Source organism: Podarcis melisellensis (genome assembly GCF_964234715.1).
Source record: "Podarcis melisellensis genome assembly, chromosome: 7".
Lineage (NCBI taxonomy): Eukaryota > Metazoa > Chordata > Lepidosauria > Squamata > Lacertidae > Podarcis > Podarcis melisellensis.
The window spans coordinates 56329763-56349739 of record NC_138539.1 but is presented as its reverse complement, the minus strand read 5'-3'; the positions used below and the strand labels follow the sequence as shown (position 1 = coordinate 56349739).

At 41.9% G+C, this 19977-nt stretch overlaps 1 protein-coding gene across 3 annotated transcripts in view; it reads right to left on the bottom strand.

Annotated features, from left to right (window-relative positions):
• Positions 1-19977, bottom strand: part of NFATC1 (nuclear factor of activated T cells 1) — a 128811-nt gene that overhangs the window by 17533 nt on the left and 91301 nt on the right. For 2 of the 3 annotated variants that reach the window (XM_081919446.1, XM_081919445.1), the window contains exon 9: positions 18344-19024. In XM_081919446.1, the coding sequence (XP_081775572.1) occupies positions 18344-19024 (681 nt within the window). The remainder of the gene's footprint in view (positions 1-18343; positions 19025-19977) is intronic. The other variant, XM_081919447.1, reaches the window with a different exon arrangement.

The following is a 19977-nucleotide window of genomic DNA, read 5'->3' as shown; positions in this document are numbered from 1 at the left end:
GTACCAAAATACAGTCTTATTTGTGTTCACAACCAGCTGATGCTCAAAATTATCCTGCCTCACTGATGACCCAGGTACTATTAAATACAAATGTCCCAAGTAAACATTTGCTTGTAATCTGGAGAGACAGATGCATGCATTTTTTTTAAATAACAAAAAGCAGAAACAGTGACGTGGGTGTGTATTCTGATATCTCACACAACTAGCCATGATAACTACTATCTCCCACCAAGAAATAAACTAACCAGTTAGCTGAATGATATGAATTTTGTCTGGGACTCACAACTTTCCGCCCCACAGAAAGCCACATACAGTAAAAAATGAGGGTGACAGGAGCTCATTGCTACTTGGCTGAGGAAAGATTAATGTGTGGTGGGAAAAGGAGGAATGTGTGCATGAAGTGTACAGAAAAGCTGAGCTCTGCTGTACAACCCCTCTCTATAGGCCAAGGGAAAGCACCCCCACCCTCTGAATTTTGTGAATACATACCTGTTTTCTTGGGAGAAACCATCTTCTGCTCAAACTGTGGAGAGTTTATAGATTAGCTTCCCAGCCTGAGAGCCACTTGTGACTACCCAAGTCCAGGCTCCCAAAGTGATCTGGTGAAGAAGACTAGGCAGAATGCCTTGAAAGTGAGAGCTGTAGAGCTTCCATTTTTCACTAGAACTACTTAAACACTTTGCATGTACTACTTGCTTCTCCTCTCAGAAGAGATGCTACTCCCAGGACTAGCAGTTAGGTGAATCTAGGGCAGGCATAGTCAATGTGGCACCCTCCAGATGTTCTGAGACTACGACTTCCATCAGGCCCAGACTTCACGGCCAATGGTCTGGCGTAATGGGAGTTGTGGTCCAACAACATCTACAGGGCATCACGTTAACTACCCCTGATCTAGGGGTAGTGGTTAATATGGTCCAACCAATAGGCCCCAATCAGATTATTCCTTTCTCCTCTTCCTTGGCAGGTGAGCGAACTCAATTGTCAGAATTTTCACTGTGGGAAACATGGAAGAATATTCTTCTTTGTTTTTAACCCACTGGAATGACTCAGAACATTCTGCATTGTACTTTCAAAGCAATCAATAGCAATCTGCCTGTACGATCATTTTCTGTTTTCTCTTAAATTTCCTGGGAAAACGCCTCACCATATCGGTATTTGGAAAGTTACGATGTGTCATCCTGGCTTGGGTTGTGATTCTGCAGTACATAAGGAAAAAAAAGATTCTCTGAAATTTAGCTGTGCTCTTCATTCAGTTGCTCAGCAGTTTAAATAATAAAAGAACTGTAATAATCCTGAGCACTCAACAGCACATTTTGCACTCAAAACAGGCCGCCTGTATTAAAGCCGCAATGCTGATTTCCTTTGGTATCTGAAAGCAAAATCACTTGCAACCTGCATATGCAGGAGTCAAGGGGTTGCCTCCAACTAAGTTTTACTCAGAACAGAGACACTGAAATTAATGGGCCTAAGGTTAGTCATGTTCATTGTTTTCAATGGGTCTTCTCTGTGAAGGAGTAGCATTGGCTACACAGCACATGGTCTACTTTATTGGTACACACTGGAGGCCTTATTCTGCATAGCACTTTGTGTCTAGGATCTCTAAGTGAGCAATATAAATGGGGATATTCTTCAGTCCTTATGCAACTCTAAACTGATACCAAAATGTTACTGATTGCTTGAGCATGCACAGATATATTTGCCCCATTAAACATGGCTGAAAGCTCTCCTGTGCCTTCTGTATGTTGTATTGTTGATTCTGCAACAAGCTTGCCCTGCACTGGCTTTCTGAGGCATAGGGCATTAGTAAACTGACCACAGCAGTTATAGTTGTACCTTGGTTGATGGACACCTTAGCAGTCGAATGTTTTGGCTCCCGAATGCCGCAAACCCAGAAGGGAGTGTTCCAGTTTGTGAATGTTCTTTGGAACCCAAACGTCTGACGGGGCTTTGGCGGCTTCCAGTACGGAAGCCACACCTTCAAAGTCAAATGTTTTGGAAGTCAAACAGACTTCCGGAATGGCTTCCATTCAGCTTCCAAGGTACGACTGTATTTGAAACAAACTTTGGATAGTTTAAACAAACTTTGGATAGTTTAAACAATCAATCTGCTTGCACTTTTTGAACAACTGAAATTTACAGCACAACCCTGGATATGTCCACTCAGAAGTTCAATGGAGGTTACTCTCTACTTTCAGGTAAATGGGTGCAGGACCACAGTCTTAAACTCATTCAGCAACATTAAACTATAGAAAACTATTGAAGGGAAGCACTACACTGGTGTCTTATATGCATGAATGTGCCCTGGAGAAAAGCTGACATCCATAGTACAAAAAACCATGACTATGTGCACATACATGCATGCATGTGTGTTTTCATTTGCAGAGAAAAATACAAGACAAATTGAACCCCCTAAGAGAGTAGAATGTTCAACCTGAATAGGCCCAGATTTTATTAATATTCATTGGAAATTCTTTGGAGTATGTTCGTTGCAGATTGAAAATTGTAATTTTGAACACAAAAAGTGCCAAGTTTTTTGTCTGAGAGATGTTGGAGTGTGTGTCTATTTTCTTAGGTTTCTGGTTCTTCAGCGTACATCAGTTACACATTTTCAAGGCTTCTCCATAACCATGAAGGCTCTTTGCAGCTCCATATACGCTTGGGGGAGTGTGAGGTAGGTGCACAGCTCAAAGCATCACTGAACAGCTAAACAGGCAGCCCTGTTTTAAATTTTAAAAGGATGACTTCCCAGTAGCACAATTTGTAGCAGCCTCTCTAGCAGGTCTCCCCTGCACATGAGCCTGGGTTTGTAGGACTGTAGTCTTGAAGAAAGTGATTAAAGGCAGGAGTACTTGAAAATGATAGGGGCCCTAGACAAGTTGTCCCTTTCATATTTCATGGCTAATCTGGCCCTGCCTAAAAACAGTTAACATGATTTGTTTAAAAGCTCTGAGTAAACGTTGTGCATCCTGAGATTTTTCTTTGGACAGGTAGAAGTAGGAGCCTCTCCCACTTCACCACACCTTTTCTAAAGCAGCATTGCACAAATGATTATCTTGGGTAGCTTCCGTCTACACACATTTCTGAAATACTTTCATTCCAACCTGTTTTGGAAGGAAGTTTTAAGAAGAATGGAAACCTGGCATTTAACTCAACTGGGAAGAAGTGGTTTCCACTTCAGTGAGAAAGGGAAAATGCTTATAAAAAGAACACAGAACGTTACAGCTAAGCATGGAGATGGAAGATAAGAAAAGTTGAGAGAGAAAGAAACTCAGGCAATTACCTGTTTTTGAGTGGAGGCTGAGTCACTTTCGCTTGCCTTTCTCTTATCCAACCGTGTAAATATTTTTAACAGCCAGATGGACATTTTAAATCATACTTTAAAAAATGTGGACTGCCCTGATTTTTTCCTTAAACCTAATGGGTGGGAGTTTTGCTGGCCGAAATCTGGACAAATCGTAGTTTTGGATTGCGGAAGAGAAGATACCAACCTTCTCCCACAAGACTTTAACCTCCCGTTTGCCACAGAACTTAATCTATGCAGGGACCTCTCTTTCTGCCAAAAGGAAATAACTTTCCTGCACAGGGCATCTGGGAATACCAGAAAACAATCTTAAATCCATAAAGTAATTGTAGTGTAGTTTTACTGAGTTGTTCAGTTCAGTTCGGGATTTTATTACAATGTCAACAAATGTTTAATTTGTTTTAAAGTTTAGGTTCTTTAAATCTGAGTGATATATGGTAGTTTACAGCTTGCTGGCAACTGCTACTGTGGAGGAAAAAATGAAAGTGCATATAAAGGCAGTTCTACGTTTTGACATTATAAAGCAGGGAGCAGAGCCAAAAGCAGCAACTAGCACAGCTTTCCCAGTGCTGGCCAGCTTTAGGGACTGCTCGCTTATTGACATCAGTCGCTGTGGGATACATTTCTCTGCTCTTAACCAATCTCATCTGGAGAGCATAATTAAAAAAGAAACGTCTTAATATGTAATTTCTCTCCCCCAAACATTTACAGATGTTAACTAGGGAGTCAGTCCACAAAACAGCACTGCTCTGTCACACAGTGTCCATTAATTTTGGGAGACTGGGGGCAAGCTTAGGCAAGCAATGTGGGGTTAGTTCGTGTGTGTATGTGTGTGAATTGTGCTCTTCATTGTTGGTGGCTGTGGGCTGACTCCCTCTTTATCAGCTCTGAGATGGCTTCTAGGACTTTATTTTGAAATAAGCAACTATTTAGTATATGAGAGAGGAGGGGAATCTGAAATTGATATACTATATGTATGTATAATGTCTGGTTTTTTTGTTTTTTTAAAGAAAACATTGGCTACTTTAAAAAAATGTACGGCCAATTGCTATATTTTTCTGTATCTTTTATGTGCTTCAGCCCTCCTAAACATTGCTGGAGAAAACAGATAAGGCAGCATTCTATTCTCCTGACTTCAAACAGAGAAATAACAGAATGCCGTTTTTAGTTTCACTGAGTTTGCTCTCTATTTTCTGTCGGCCTCCTTGGCCAAATACTTTCCCCCTCCCCCTTTCCCCCCCTTCCAGGTGCTGCTAAAAGCATTTACAGAAACGCAGTGAACAAACCTTGGAGGCGATGTACTTTTATGCGTACATTGGGCACGAGAAAGCGATAGCATTAAACGGAGTGGCTTTATAGAAGGCCTTGTCCCTGGGGAAATTTAAGAAAAAGGGGTGGGGGGGCTTTCCTCAGCTGGCTGAAAACTGTGCAAGCAGACGTCTCTGCTTGCGCTGGCTGCACACGTGTCAGTCCCACTTCTGCAATGTTAACTGAAGTGGAACTTTTTTCTCAGCGCCAAGTACTTCATGATTTACACAGCCGTATCAAATATCTCTGGAGTACCCTGCAAGAAGGTGATGGCTAAAACCTCAGTTCTGACATTTGCAGCCCAGACACACTTGTCTGATTGAGGGCCTCTCTCTCTCTCTCTCTGGCTTTCGTTGGAGCCAGAGCCTTGAGTAAACCAGAGGAATTTCTCGATTTTTCTGAGGGCCGTGAGCGCTAAGTGTTTTCCGGTACCCACTTCCTGCCGTATCTAAAACAACAGCAGCTGCAAGAGCCTGATAGAGAAGCATCCCAGGGCACAAATTTTCATGAATCGGGTGGGAAAGAAGAGGGTGAAAGGGGGAGGGTGAAAGAAGACATTTATTCTGGAAGCTGATAACAGAGGCATACATACGGCATCAGATTTGTGCTTGCCGAAGATAGCCCTCTAGGCCGAGGGCAGTGAAGTTAGAAGCAAACCCAGCCCTCAGCTGTGACCATGGGAATAATAAGTTTCCATGCTGGTTAGGATAACAGAGGGAGCCACTGCGCACTGGTCCTATTGTACTGAGTATCAAACTTTGATTAGCTAATGTCTCCAAAGGACAGATAAGGAAGAAGAAGTGACTCAGACACTAAGGCTTTCATGTCCTTTCTTTACTATGACTGTGGGTGTTTGAAAAGAAAAAGTGGGGGGGAGGTTGCATGTTTCCAATAAGAAAACAAAAAGGAAAAAGGCACAGCTGCCCGAGAGAAACGTATTACAGAACTCAGAAAGATTTCAAATAAATAGCACATAGTTTCATGGAAAAATTGGAAGATTTTAAAAACAATATTATTGTTGACATTTTCTGGGCCACTGGTTTCCAGATTGTGGGGAAGAGCCCACCAGAGGTTGCTGGCAAGGACCTGGAGGATGAGTTGTCAGGCTGATGAGGAGCTTGCTCTGCTGCTGACAGTGATGCAAAGCGACTCAAATTGCAATGTGTTTGTACCAAATACACGGCATGGCTGCGTTTGGAATACTACATACAGTACAGTGGTCTCCACCTTTTAAAAAGGATGTCGAAGAGCTGGAACAGACAATGCCCAACTAGTTTATAGAATTAGCTGCCAGAAGAGGTGGCAATTGCCAGGAGCCTAATGGCTTTAAAAGAAGACTAGAGCCAAATTCAGAGAGGATACGTCTTATCAATGTTGGCTAGTGTTCTCCAGGTTCAGGTAATATCCACACCATACATTTAAAGCACTTTTATGGCGCCTTAACATTCAGGGCTTCCACCAAAGAATCATGGGAACTATAGCTTGTTCAGAGTGATTATTGTGGTTGGAAGCCCCTCTGGACTTCAAGTCCCATGATGCTCCACCAGAGCTCTCAGTTCCTTAGCGAGGGGATCAAAACTGAAAGAAGAGGATCTACTGTGGGTGACTTGTCTAAGGGCTCCTCAAACCAGCATTGGAAGTCTGATAGGAACAGTAACTGGCTGATTCTCTGTTTTCTTTGGGGGGGCTGACTCTACTCTCTGACAACTGTAGGCCTAAACAAAATGAACTCTCACCAATAGGAGCCATACAAAGCAACCTATCCAAAGACCCAGTGGGGAAAATGGCATGGGACAGAATTGGACTTTGAGAAGCAAAAAGCACACTGATTAGAACATCAAAATAGGCTTCTCTGGGCAAGTCATATATATTTGCAGTGCTGCATCACAGCCTATCCCTGATGTATCACCGCCCGTTGTCTGATACTCACTAACAAGTTTTAAAAGAAGGCTCCAGGTAACAGCAAAGGAAGCTGGCAGTCATGCTTCACTTGTTGGAGCAGGAAACAGGATGGCAAGTTTCCGCTTTCATTTCTGCCCAAAGGTTTGACCTCAACTGGATTTATGTATATTGCGAAAAGGAAGAAAAGAAAAGAACTGCACAGGGCTGGATGCAATCCTGAGACTAAGTTGCATTTCTGTAGCTCTAATATACTTAAGCAGGAAATGGAATGAAAACCCACTCTAGAAAAACCCTGTTTTGCATTTCCACTTAAAAGTTCATCACATTCATTCAGTTTCTGGGTTTGAGCCATATTTTGCAGGTACGGCACACAAAGGAGGACATTCCCCAATCCTTAATTATTTCTCACATAGTAGAACTATTGATCTCAGAATGACAAAAGGTTAGAATTTTTTTTTATGCTTCTCTATCTTATAGGCTCATTTATCTCACATATACCACCAAAGTGAATGGTTATGAGTTATGCCAGGCAGCTTTCTTTTTAAATATATATTAAAAATGTTTTAAATGCAGCACTGTGGTAATTTTGGTCTGGAGGTACTTCGTAGTCTGAAAACTCCTTGCTGCAGGTGTTTTCCCCAATTAAAGTTAAATATAGCTTTAAAAACTTGTGCGGGTGGTTATGTTCTCTGCTTTCAGTTTCTTTTGTATTAGCCTGGGTTCCATGCACAGCCCCATTATGAAAAAAATGAGCATTAGAGGCATACACCAGATAGCAATCTACAAAATGCAGCAAAATATTCATTGCTATAATATTTTGACACATATTCATTAATTAGGCTTTTCTTTAAGCATCTTCTCCAACAGTCCCTTCCAGCAATCCATTAAGTAAGCCACAAGCCTCATGTGAGCCACTTCTTGGATCTAGCCCAGGAATTTGGAAGCAGTTTATTAGTACTTCTTAAATCATTTCCATTAACTAGTCTTAAAACTCATGTTGGCATTTAATATGGGCTTTCCTATAAAGAACAGGACACAGAGGTCCTCCTCCAAGGGTCTTCTGGCGGTTCCCTTACCATGAGAAGTGAAGTTACAGGGAGCCAGTCAGAGAGCATTATCAGCAGTGCACCTTCCATGTGGAACACCCTTCCATCAGATGTCAAGGAGATAAAGAACAGCACAACTTTTAGAAGACATCTGAAGGCAGCTCTGTATCGGGAAGTTATCAATGTTTGACACTGTGGTTTTTTTAATGTGCTTTAAGCTGCACAGAGTGGCTGGGGAAACCCAGCCAGATGGGCAGGGTAGAAATATTATCATTATTGTTATCATTACCATCTAATTATAATAAAATGTTCTGGGTCAATTCAGGCTTAGACATATATACCCATCAATGACTAACTTGCGTCCCCTACACCAGTGTTTCCCAACCTTGGGCCTCCAGCTGTTTTTGGACTACAACTCCCATCAACCTTAGCTAGGAAGACCAGTGGTCAGGGATGATGGGAATTGTAGTCTGAAAAACAGCTGGAGGCCCAAGGTTGGGAAACACTGCCCTGCACACTACTACGGGAGCAATCCTAAGTATAGTATGTGTAGCTTACACCAGCTTAAAATAAGCTGGTGTAAAGTATGCCAGATCCAAACTCAGTTCGGGAGCAGGGCTACTGCCAGGCTAAGCCTGCTGTAGGGAAAACAAACCTTTCAAATACAGTTTGATATATACCACTCTAAGTTCCGACAGCTTGCCAGGTTACATGAGCATGATTGCAGCCTCAGGGAAGGAATAGCCAAGGAGAAAGGTGTGTGAAAAAATATCAGACAAGGCCCAGAGTCAGCAGAGCCTGGGTTTACAGTGTAGTTAGGCAAATGTCCTGTATTTCTTGTAATGTGAGGCAAATGTCCTGCATCTGATTGGCCATTGTGAGAACAGGATGCAGGATTACACGGGTCATTGACCTGATGCTGCAGGAGGTTCTTGCTTTCCCAGGAGCTGAACCACCCTCATTTTATTCTCATAACAACCCTGTGATATATTGGGTGCATAAATGAACCAGGGTCTCACTGGCCCCGGTTTTTAGCTCTAGCCACTATATTACACTATATCTTTGCAAATGCTATTTTTCTTTCTCTTCATTTGAAGGGGGGAGGGAGTCAAGATCAACACGAATTCAAATATTACAACTGTAAAGAAACTTGCGAACATTTGGGAAAACTGGAGAAGCAGAAACGTAGCAGACTCCGAGTCACTAACTGCGGCTCCTTATATCCATTTCTCATAATAAGCTGACAATCTTTTCTGTGGTCGAGCTTGTAACCAGTCTTACGTTTAAATAAAAGTGGTAACAGCTCCATGCACCACTATATCCCTACAGACTTATCCACTTTGTGAAAGATGACTATCTGGTCTTTTTGACTTTGCGTTGAGATTCAGTTGCAATACCTACTGGTATTATTATTCTTATAACCCTGAGCCATCTGATGCTATTCCCAAACCTCACTTCTATTATGAAAACACTTGTAAGCTTTCCTGAATTACATATAATGCTTGGAAAATCCTTCGCAGTCCGTTCCCTGTGATCTCTGCATTTCTGGAGAGCGCAAACCTGAACCTCAATTGATGTAAACTGGCGGCGGAGGTGGGGAGCTGTTGTACAAGCAATAACAGCTCTTCTGGCTTTACGGATGAGGTGAGGATGCAGCCTAAACATACCTGTTTTCAGACAAACTTTGCAGCCGCCACACAAAGACTTACTTTCTAGCAGTCACTGCACCAATCTGGAGTTGTAGAGGTTTAGGGAAACTCGAAAAGGCAGGGCTTTCAGGACATACTGCCAATGACCTCTTAAGCATATAAAAAGAGCCTTGGTGGGCCAGACCAAAGGTCTATCTAGTACAGTGCTCTCACAGTGGCCAGCTAAATGCCTATGGGAAGCCCACAAGCAGGACAGGAGAGCAATAGTACTCTCCCGTCTGTCATCCTCAGCAGGTGGTATACAAAGACACACTGCCTCTAGCGCTGGAGGTATAACACAGGCCTCATGACTAGTAGTATCCTCCATGAATTTGCCTAACCAACTTTTAGAGCCATGCCAGTTTGTGGCCATCACTACATATTGTCCGTGGTGGACCTTGGTGGACTATTTATTTATTTTGACAAAGTAATAATAAAAAATAAACAAGAATAAAAATGTGCACCCCACAACTGAGACAATTCTATTATAACTATCCAACCTTCCAAAATTTCAACACCTCTTGCGATAGTTTGACCCCTTTCTGTTTTAACAGTACAAATTCTACAAACACGCTCCATATCTCCTCAAAATAATTTCTCCTGCATATCCCCTGTCTTACCTGAATGGCACATTAATTTATCATTAATACCCCACACCTCTTTATACCATTCATCCATTTTATATTCGGCTTGCCCCTTCCACTTCTTGGCTATAATAATAATTCATGCAGCTGTCAATAAATTTGTGAGCAAGTCCTTCAGAGCCTGTGAACCTTACACCCCATCGTAAATGGATAATAATGCTATCTCTGGACTTTTGGTCAGCTTTAACCCAGTGATTTCTGTTGTGTTCTTAAACACCCTTTGGAGTCTCAAATTTTAGTGGTGCCCCTCTACCTTTCGTACTCCATTCTGAATCATAGTTGCAGCCAGGCATGCCAACTCTAGGGGGCCGAAGGTACCTTGGCACTTTCAATATTTGCTTTAAAGGGGCTGGCCCCTCTCAATCTTCAGGTGACCCCACACACACCGCATGTCCACTGGCCAGTTCCTTCAGAATGCTCAGCCTCCTGTGTCATGCAACACATGCCAGCCCCCATCTTGGGGGCAACAGAGCACCTCTGGTTGCAGTGTCCCAGCAATGCCTCTGAGGCTCCGTGCCCAGTGCGACTGAACCAGCCGTGCTCCCCTAAATCCACCTCTGATATTGTGGCAGCAAACAACATGGCTCAACTGTGCATTGTGCAAGTACTTCCTTTTTTTCTATCCAGAATCTCCCACAATTCAGCTACATCTGATGACTTAGGGCAGGCATGTCCAAAGTCCGTTTTGGGGGCCTAATTCGGCCCCTTGACCAGTTTTATCCGGCCCCTATGTGGCAGTTATTTATTGGGGTCAAATCCTTAAAAAAGCTCAACAACTTCAATCCTAAAAAATGATCAACAAGTTTGAGCACCCCTGACTTAGGGCTTTAGTGTTATGAAAGAGGAGGGGGGACGTCTCTCTAGCCACATCCTACATACCTGCATACATCTCTCTTGTGCCTCCCCTTACTCACATTCTCCTCTCTCCCCCACCCAATGACTCTGCCCCCCAAATATTGCATCCTTTGTTGGTAGGTTTGTTACACGAGCCCCTTGACTGCTTTGGTTGCCCTTTCCTGAATCTTTTCTAGCTCTACAACATCCTTTTTTGAGGGATGGTACCTGGAACTGTACATAGTACTCCCAGGGTGGATGCACCATAGATTTGTATAACAGCGTCGTGTTAATGGCAGTCTTATTTAGCAAACATAAGAATGGAGACGGGAGCAGAGCTGTACTGAAGTGCAGGCTGAATCTCCTTCCCATCCCAGACCTCTCCTTAGGATCTCACAGTACTGAGCGAATCTGCTGAGTGCTTCGGGAAAGCTTTATCTTGGGAGGGATCACAGCTCAGTGGTAGAGCACATGATTTGCAAGCTGACGGTTCCAAATTCCCTGAAATCTCAAGTTTTAAAAAGATCAAATAAAACGGTCTCTTCCTGGGACCCTAGAAAACTGCTTAAAATCAGAGGATGCAATATGGGATGGACTAGGGGTGGGTGAATTTGCCAATTTCACTTCCTCTCAGTTTCTCATTTTTCTCAATCTTAAATTCAGTTCTTCACATTTCCACGTGAGTTTGAGGTTTTGCCCTTTTTTGTTTTTAAAGTTCCTCATGAAAAATTTCGTTTGAATTTCTCCTAATATATATGCAAACACTTTTGCAAGCTATTTCCCCATATATTAACATACTGCTAGGTAGAGGAACTGAATTACAAAATTCAGAGAAGTTCAAATTTCAAATGATGGCTGCATTTTGGTCCTTCTAATGTTTTGTAAAGTGCAAATCAGGGAGGCTTGCTTTTAAATGAAAACTGAATCAAAATTCTTCCCTGTCCCTAGTATAAGCTCCAGCAGATGTTTATTTTGATGTGCTGTAAAATCCTAAAATGCCATGCAAATAGAGGATTTTTGCACTGTAATGAGCACTAATAGTCTCCAGGACACATTTCATTGTTCACAATGCTTTTTATATCATTATTAATAATCACCCTTCATATGGTATATCGAACACACTAAATTGATTCATACGCATTATCATTTGAAATGTGATACAAGCTCCCTTCAGGTCAAGTGAACACATTTCAAATCAATAGAGTGTTGGCTACAATAGTTTTTCAAGATTACGAAGATTGATAGTCTGCAATAGTTCTTAATACATAGTCCAGACACTGTAAAGTGAGAACGATGTCAAGCATGCAGTGTAGTCTAAGATTAGGTTATGGAACAGCACAAAGATTAAACTCATATTAATTAACAACAGTAGAGAAATTAAACGTATGTTCCGAGCACAATTAAAAGTGTTGGTGCTGACCTTTAAAGCGCTAAACGGCCTCGGTCCAGTATACCTGAAGGAGCGTCTCCTATCTTTCCTTCCACTCAGGGCAGTGCCCAGTCAGGATGTCCTGATCTGTTCTTCATAAAACAGTAGGCCACTAGGACTATTTTCCCTCACTACATTTGCAAAACTTATGCAATAGTCAGGAATGGCCAAAATCCTGATGAAAGAGACAACTGGCCCCACCTTGGCTTTAGGCCTAATTTTGAAAGAAAGAAAAATTCTCCAGAAGCATTTTTTGCAAAGACAGGCCAGGTCATTAGAGTAACAAGAGTTTAAGCAGCTCCCACAGTGGCTGTGGATTGATCTGCCAACACTGCACAGCTCTCGGGTGACGCTCCCCAGAAATATTTCGAGCTAATATCATATTCCAGTGATGAATGCGAGCATCTGAACAATGCTTTCTCGGGACAGAAGGCTCTGCTTCTGCACAATGTAAATTTTCTTTGGCACCAGCCCAGGCTTATAAGCAAACAAACGTTACTATAACTTATGCACAGCAGGGCCTTATCCACCAAGCAAATTGCAGTTATTTTTTTAAAAAATCCTTCCTATTTGGAATGTTGTCGTGGAAGGAAACGAGTGGCTTGAAATGTGGAAGTGACTCTCGTTGGTCTTTCCATTTGTTTGCACAAGACAAATTTGGGCTAAAAAACAGAGCTGGCACTTAATGTCATGAGTTTGAGCACATTCGCTTAATTAAAATGTTTAGTGCAAAAGGAACAGGATTCTACAGGGCTGCAAGTCACAGCTCACTTGTTCCTATCTTTCTCTACTAACATATTACCATGTGTGGTGTGCTGAACTTAGCCCTTATCCCGTAAGAACATCTGCCCCAGCATCCTCCTGAAGTTACACATTGCAAGAGACAATTACTAATGGCAGACAAGCAACACTTGGGACCAGTTTGTCCATCGCCAAAAGTCTTCACATTCTGGCCAGCTAAACCAAATGAATATACAAAACATGTTATATAACATATGACCATAAAATTTAATGAAAATTGGAATACCATTGATATAGCACCATACCCTCCCCAAGGGAGACCCAGGAGAACTGAGAGATTGGAAGTAACTTTACCACCTTGGGGACACCTCAAGGTGTAGAGGAGAGAGGGAGAGAGACATGGAGAACCTTCACAAAGCCGGTAGCTGAAGCAAAAAAGGAAATCTTAATATTGTGACCTGACCCATTGTGGTTTCATTTAATGGTCCACCACTCAAATGTAGACTTTTAGTTACATTAAAGGTTTGACCCTGATGAATTATTTGAGTTCTATATTTTCCTCTCCTACCCATCGCGTCTAACCTTCATCTCCAATGTTAGCGACCCAGCATGTTTCAACACAGTAGTATGTACGCTTTCAATCATCATTATAAATGAGGAGGGGTCCGCAACCCAGGCGCTCAGCCAGATTTACTAAAACTTTCCACGAGGAAAGCCTTTTGTTTTCCCCTCCAGAGCTGCTAGACTAGGCCAAGAGAGAGGAAGAGAGGGAGGGGAAGAGAGGAGAGGGAGGGCATTATGGGGAGCTTGAAATCCACTCTGGTGTGTTGACAGTGTTACTGGGCTTTGCAGAGTACCTGCATGTTGTTCTAATGACATCTGGACTACTGGAAATCAGTGAGCACACTCAGAAGTTTTTAAAAGGCATAATTGTGGCAGCAGCAGACTAAACTTAATGCCTTGAGAGCCAATCACTTTAATCACAAAGCTGAGGTGCATGAAAAAGGATACATTTCAACGCAAGAATAATTCTGTCTGGTATAGTTCCTGTTCAAATAAACTATATGACCAAATCATGTGCATTTCAAATTTATATATAAATTTGAAATACATATAACACCCCCGCCCTTCCCGAACATATGGTGTAGAGGCAACAGAATTTAATATATGCTGCATAGGAGAAATATGGACACGTCAGACATCTAACAGTTCGACAGAGTAAGCAATTCATGGGAAGGACATTAGCAATAGCTCATATTACCTCCATAAGTTACAGCTTTTACTGCAAAAGTTATTTTTAAGAGACACCTTTAAAACGGCTGGTTAGGCTGCAGCTTTCAATAACACTTTGCCTGTGGTTTTACCTTTTTTTACATACTTATGCGAGAGTTTAATACTCCCAATTTATCTTTTATTTTTTTAAGAAAGCCATTGAAATGTATGCATTCATGGGCAAAGTGCTATAAAACTCACAGCTGCACAGAGACAATTACAAGGGGCAGAAGCTGAATGGCACTGGGGCAGGGAAGTGGATGAGGTGCTTTTGATGCCTGCTGTCAGCCATATATCAAAAATCCAGGCACCTCTTGGTTTAGCATCTCCCTCTCTCTTTCTCTACACCCACCCAGACAGAGACAACCTAATGGGTGGAGAATCTGTGGCTCTCCATTTGATGTTGGATGACAACTCCCATTATCCCTGCCCATTGTCCTTAATGTTGGGCCCATTGGGAGCTGGAGTTGAACCACAAAGGAGGCCCATAGGTTCCCCATCCCTCTTACAGATAAGACCATCCAAGCAAGCCTTCAATTATAAAGAGGGGAGAGGAATACGTAGTGCAATAAAAAAACAAGCATTTCAGTTCTCAGATTCCATTTCCCAAATTTGTTTCAGGTAACTCTGACTTCAGAGACAAATATGATACTCAGTTTGTACTGAGGTGCTGTGGGCGGGAAATATCCTTGACGGGAATCAAACCAATGGGCTGTTGTAACAGGGCCTTCTCAGCAGTGACCATGCAATTATGGAATTTATTTCCTATTAACATCAGGCAGACCCTACCTCTTTGAAGCAGGCCTTGGAGACACATTTCTTCTCTATAGCTTTTAATGCAGAGTCATAAATAGTGGTTGCTTATTGGATGGTGGCCAAACTTTATTATTGTCTCTTTGCTGGTTTTCACTTTATTATTGTTGCTGGTTGCATATTTTAAATGAGCTTTATGAGTTGGATTTATATTGTAAACATGTTGTAAGTTGCTTTGTGGAGGACATCTCAGAAAGCCAATCATAAATCCCTTAGATAATTAAATTAAAGTTCCTCGGGTAAAAGAATATTGTGGGGAGATGATCAACAGTGCTTAAACCAATGATTTTCAGCACACAGTCTTAGAAGCAACTTCCATTGGCTTCACAGATCTTACTTAAAGTATGTGCATTTTAGGTAGCCCTTTTAATTGTTTTGTTTAACACTTTGGGAAATTGTTTCTCATTAAGAATCAGATATATCATTCAAATGATCATACCTTGGCTTAGTTACGCCAAGATGTGTATGAACCTTTCGCATAAACATACACCCTCTTTAGTTCTTACTCTGCTGTGTGAAATGTTTAAACCAGGAAGTCTTGACTAAACCAGAGATGCCCATTTTGGCATGAGTTGGTTACCAGCTCCCAAGCAAGTCAATATATTACACCAACCTCAAACCAATTTTTTTAATACACTGGCTTGATCTAAAGTATAACCATGGTTTCTAGAGGTTGTGTCCAGTGAAGTAACTGCATGAGGAGAAAAATCTCTGCTCACATGACATAACTTCCTCTCCTTCGTCCATATGCTGAAGCAGATTCGGGGTGTGTGTAGGGGGCACACAGTGGGGTGGAGAAGGAGAAGTTCTGTTGTGCAAGTCTGTTGGATTCAACTCCTGGTTCGGACATGATGTGAATCTATGGCTTATTCAAGGTTTCCTGATTTAATTGCAGCTCACACAGAATAATCTGAGTTATTTATTTATTTTCTGAATTCATAGGCTGTCTTTTAGGCAAACCTATGAGTTGTTCATCCAAAGTTTAGATGGAAGTAAGCCAACATTAGTTAAAAGTTAATATCCTTTAAAAAAAAAAGTTTAGAACATAAATGCCTCTGGTTTGAAAAGCTATTGTAACTTGCTTGCTGGTTTTTTCCTTCAAAACATTATTTGTTATCAGTGCATTCAATGAAACACTGACTAATAATATCTCTTAGCATAGAAAAGTTGGACCATCAGTTACTTTCCAGGAGTTTCTTCCTGTTGGTGCTGACTGTCACTCACAAAGATAACATTTCTTGATAACCCCCGTTAATTTCTTTGATGTTTTTAATGGTAGGAAATAACTTCACAATTGAATGGCATTTGCTGTAGGAAATGACCTTCCTTTGATACTGAAAATGACCAATTTGACTTTGCAAATTAGGAACAGTTGGAGAGTTTGCACATACTTTGCAAGGCACAAATTTTATTGAAAGGTGACATTCTGCTAGTGGCCAAAGAGCTGCTAGCTTCAAGTGCAAGTGTGGTTGTAAGTCAACCACAGGGAATACTCTGCCTGATTGAGAAATGTCCTACAAACTTTGAGCCATTTTAGAAATATCTTACAGAAGACAGGTGTTGTGGATTCTATATGGATGTGCATAATTTTCACATATCTAAAAGTGTCTCAGCTTGGTGCAATTTGATAATTTGATTAAACGCCATCTAAAAAAAGAGAGCCAACCTTCTGGTAGAAGATTCCAGAAAGAGTGCCATTTTCCTGCTTTTAACATCACCATTTGAAAATAAAATTAGCAAAGGAGAATTTTGTTTTTGAAGGAAGGAATGCATTAAAACGTGTAAGGTAATCCTCAGATACCTTGATATAAAAACATGCAAAACCAAGGATTTCCTTAGGATTTTTCCTTTTGATTAAATTAATTGCATGATTAAAATTTGCATTGTCTGCATGAGTGCCATATTAATTCCAGTGGTGGAGAAGTTTGGTATTAGTCATAGAATATATTTGATTGAGTCAATTACTTTTGGATTTCCTCCCCCTCAGATCTGTAACATATCTGAACAGGTTGCTACACAACCAGATAACATAGTATTGCTCAAGCTTAAAAATTCAGACTTTTAATCAGAATTCAGGAGGAGAATTAATAAAGTACTTCATTTTTAAAAAAGTCATTGCTTTGCCCCACAAGACAATCATATTCATAGTTTAAGTGGAACAATTACTTTAAAATCGGGATCTGTTCAAAGGTGTATCTATACCATGGTGTATTTATATAACGTTTTGTTTCACTGAAGTGGGCCTCCTCTTGCCTCGCTGTAAAGCAAGCAGAGTGAGAGCCGCTTACATGCTCGACGCGGCTCTCATTTTGCTTGCTTTACAGCGAGCTGGGAGGAGCAAGGCAGGAGGAGGGACGGACGGGAGCCATGGCTCTCATCCGCCCCTCCTTCCAGCTCACTATAAAGCAAGCAAAACGAGAGTGGCGCAAAGCGGGACAGAAGCCGTGTAAGCGGCTCTCGCTTTTCTTGCTTTACAGCGAGCGACGGACGGGAGCCATGGCTCCGGCGGCGGAGGCATCCCTCAGCTTGGGACTGCAGTGGCAGCTGAGGGATCCCGCTGCTGTCCAGTGCATTCGCTCCATAAGACGCACAGACATTTCCCCTTACTTTTTAGGAGGAAAAAAGTGCGTCTTGTGGAGCGAAAAATACGGTAAATAAGGCACAAGTTCATATGAACTACCAGGGCTGTAAACACCACATCACAATTCAGTGAGTTAATAAAATTCCAGATTTTGCCCTTTATTGCTCTGAAGGAATAAATCTCTTGGAGTTTGACAAACTCATTGTAGCGTTTTAACACTGCAGTGGTGCGTGCAGTATGTGTATTAGCCAGCTACACATTTACAACAGAAAGTAAGGAAACTGGAGATGTGACTGGTGAAGCCGCCTTAACTTCAGATGTCGAAGAGTGAAAGTCACGATTTGATTTATAATTTGGACTTTTCTTAGCTGAAACAGAGCAGTTTTATCACTTAATTCCAGATAGCAGGCTTGCGCATTTCAACCTGCAGGATATGACAGGCAGTGGATCAATTCCAAATCAGCTCTCAGTGCCATTCTGCAAGCCACTGGCATCGATATAAGCCAAGACCATATGGTTAAGATTATTGCAATGTAGCTGTTGGACATGTGGATACTTCGGCAATGACTAACAGCATTTAAACGTTTAGATTACGCGCTTTCATTATTGCTGATGACATTAAAGGAATCTTTCCCATCCAGTTGTCACTCGAGCAAAATTAGGCAACAGTCCGCAAAGCTGTTAACGGGCAGCTTCCCCCATCAGAACATTTCAGGAGGTTAAAATAACTCAATGGCACATCAAAATGGCTGAACATAAACCTCTACATCTGCAGGAGACTTACCATCGTCCAGGTATAACTGGTCCAATTCCTCGCGTTCTCGCTTGATCGTTACAGGAATAGGGGCCAAATTATGATTACTGTCCTCATGCAACTCGGGCAACGGCAGTGGCTGATTTGCTGGAGATTCATTTCTTTGAACATTCGGCAGTTGCTGCTGACCCATTACGGATGAGCGAGTTGGACTGCAGGACTGCAAATAGGTTGGCTCTTGGGTTACAGATGGAACTGGAGAGGAGGGACTGTTGGGATAGAGTGTTTGTTGGTAACCAAGGGAACAGCTACTGCTCAGATGTTGACTCACCTGCGGCTGCAGCATGATGTGAGATGACTGATCTGGAGAGCTTGGATGCACAACTATAGACCTTGGCACTTCCTGTATGGCGGGGACACCTCCAACCGTCTGCTGAAGTCCTAGGTGGCTGTGGCCTGGGTTGGTGATGCACTTGTAAGCAGGAGAGGAAAGATCATGCAGCTTAGGACTTGAGCTGGGAGACGATGACATCACAGCATTTCTCTGCTGACAGGAAGTGAAGCCAGTCACAAGGCACGAGCCAGGATCAGGAGGCATCATGATCTGCTGGCTGTAGTATGGCTTGGAGAGAGGGCTTAATCCTTGGTTCCTTGGTCCACAGGTTTGAGCAGGCTCATAGTCGTCAGTGGGTTCTGTTTTTATAACTGGAACTGTTGAAAGAAAAAGAAAGTGCTTTAAATAAACACGGAGTTGCACATTGGTATGATCAAGTTGGCTTGTGGCTAGGATACCCTTTGCAAAAACAAACAACGTCTTGAATAAGACTCTGTGTGTCCTTTGCCTGGTTCTCCCACCCCATAAAAAATCTGAATGAGTCATCCGCACAAGAAAGTCACAGCTGGTTCTAATATTGAAAAAGACTATTTTCTTTGGACTCTCCTCCAGCTCTAATGTGCTATAAAAATCTATTTGCAAATAGCTGCGCTGCAGTAGAAGCTCTGGACCCAAGGGCTCTATGGATTTGTAGTAATCAAAGGAAATTTTTAAACTTGGATGTACTACCACATGTCTACTGCTACTGATGGCCCATTTGATAGATGTCTGCACAATGGGTAAATTCAAGCATGGGGATTCAGAAAAGGGGCTTCCAGAGTTCACCAAAACAAAACTTCGGGAAGAACGGCATGCTTATGAAAAATGATGCATTTAATCATACAGCTTTTTTCTTGAACAAGCTAGAATCTGACTTTTCTTTTTTAAAGCAAATACAGTGGAACAGGATCTACATATCATTTTTATAGCTCACAGAAGAGCACACCAATATATATATGGTATGCAAGGAGCATCCAGATCACGGCTTACTTGATTCAGAAAGATAGAAGCAATCCTTTAAAGCCCTTGTCTACATTCTACTATGCAAAAACAGGCTACCTTCTACTTGCTCAGTGAGGCAACAGCTCCTCCCATCACCACACCTTGTGGCTATACTTGCTAATCAAGTAGAAGTCACAGTTTCTAAAAATGCTGGGGAGAGAAGGCTGAAGGGCTTATTAAAACGATGCATACAAAAATATTCATTTTAGGAAAACTTTGCACCAGAATGCAGATAATTTTGTGATGGCATTTTTTTTTAAAGAAGCAAACAGATGCAGAAATGTGGTGA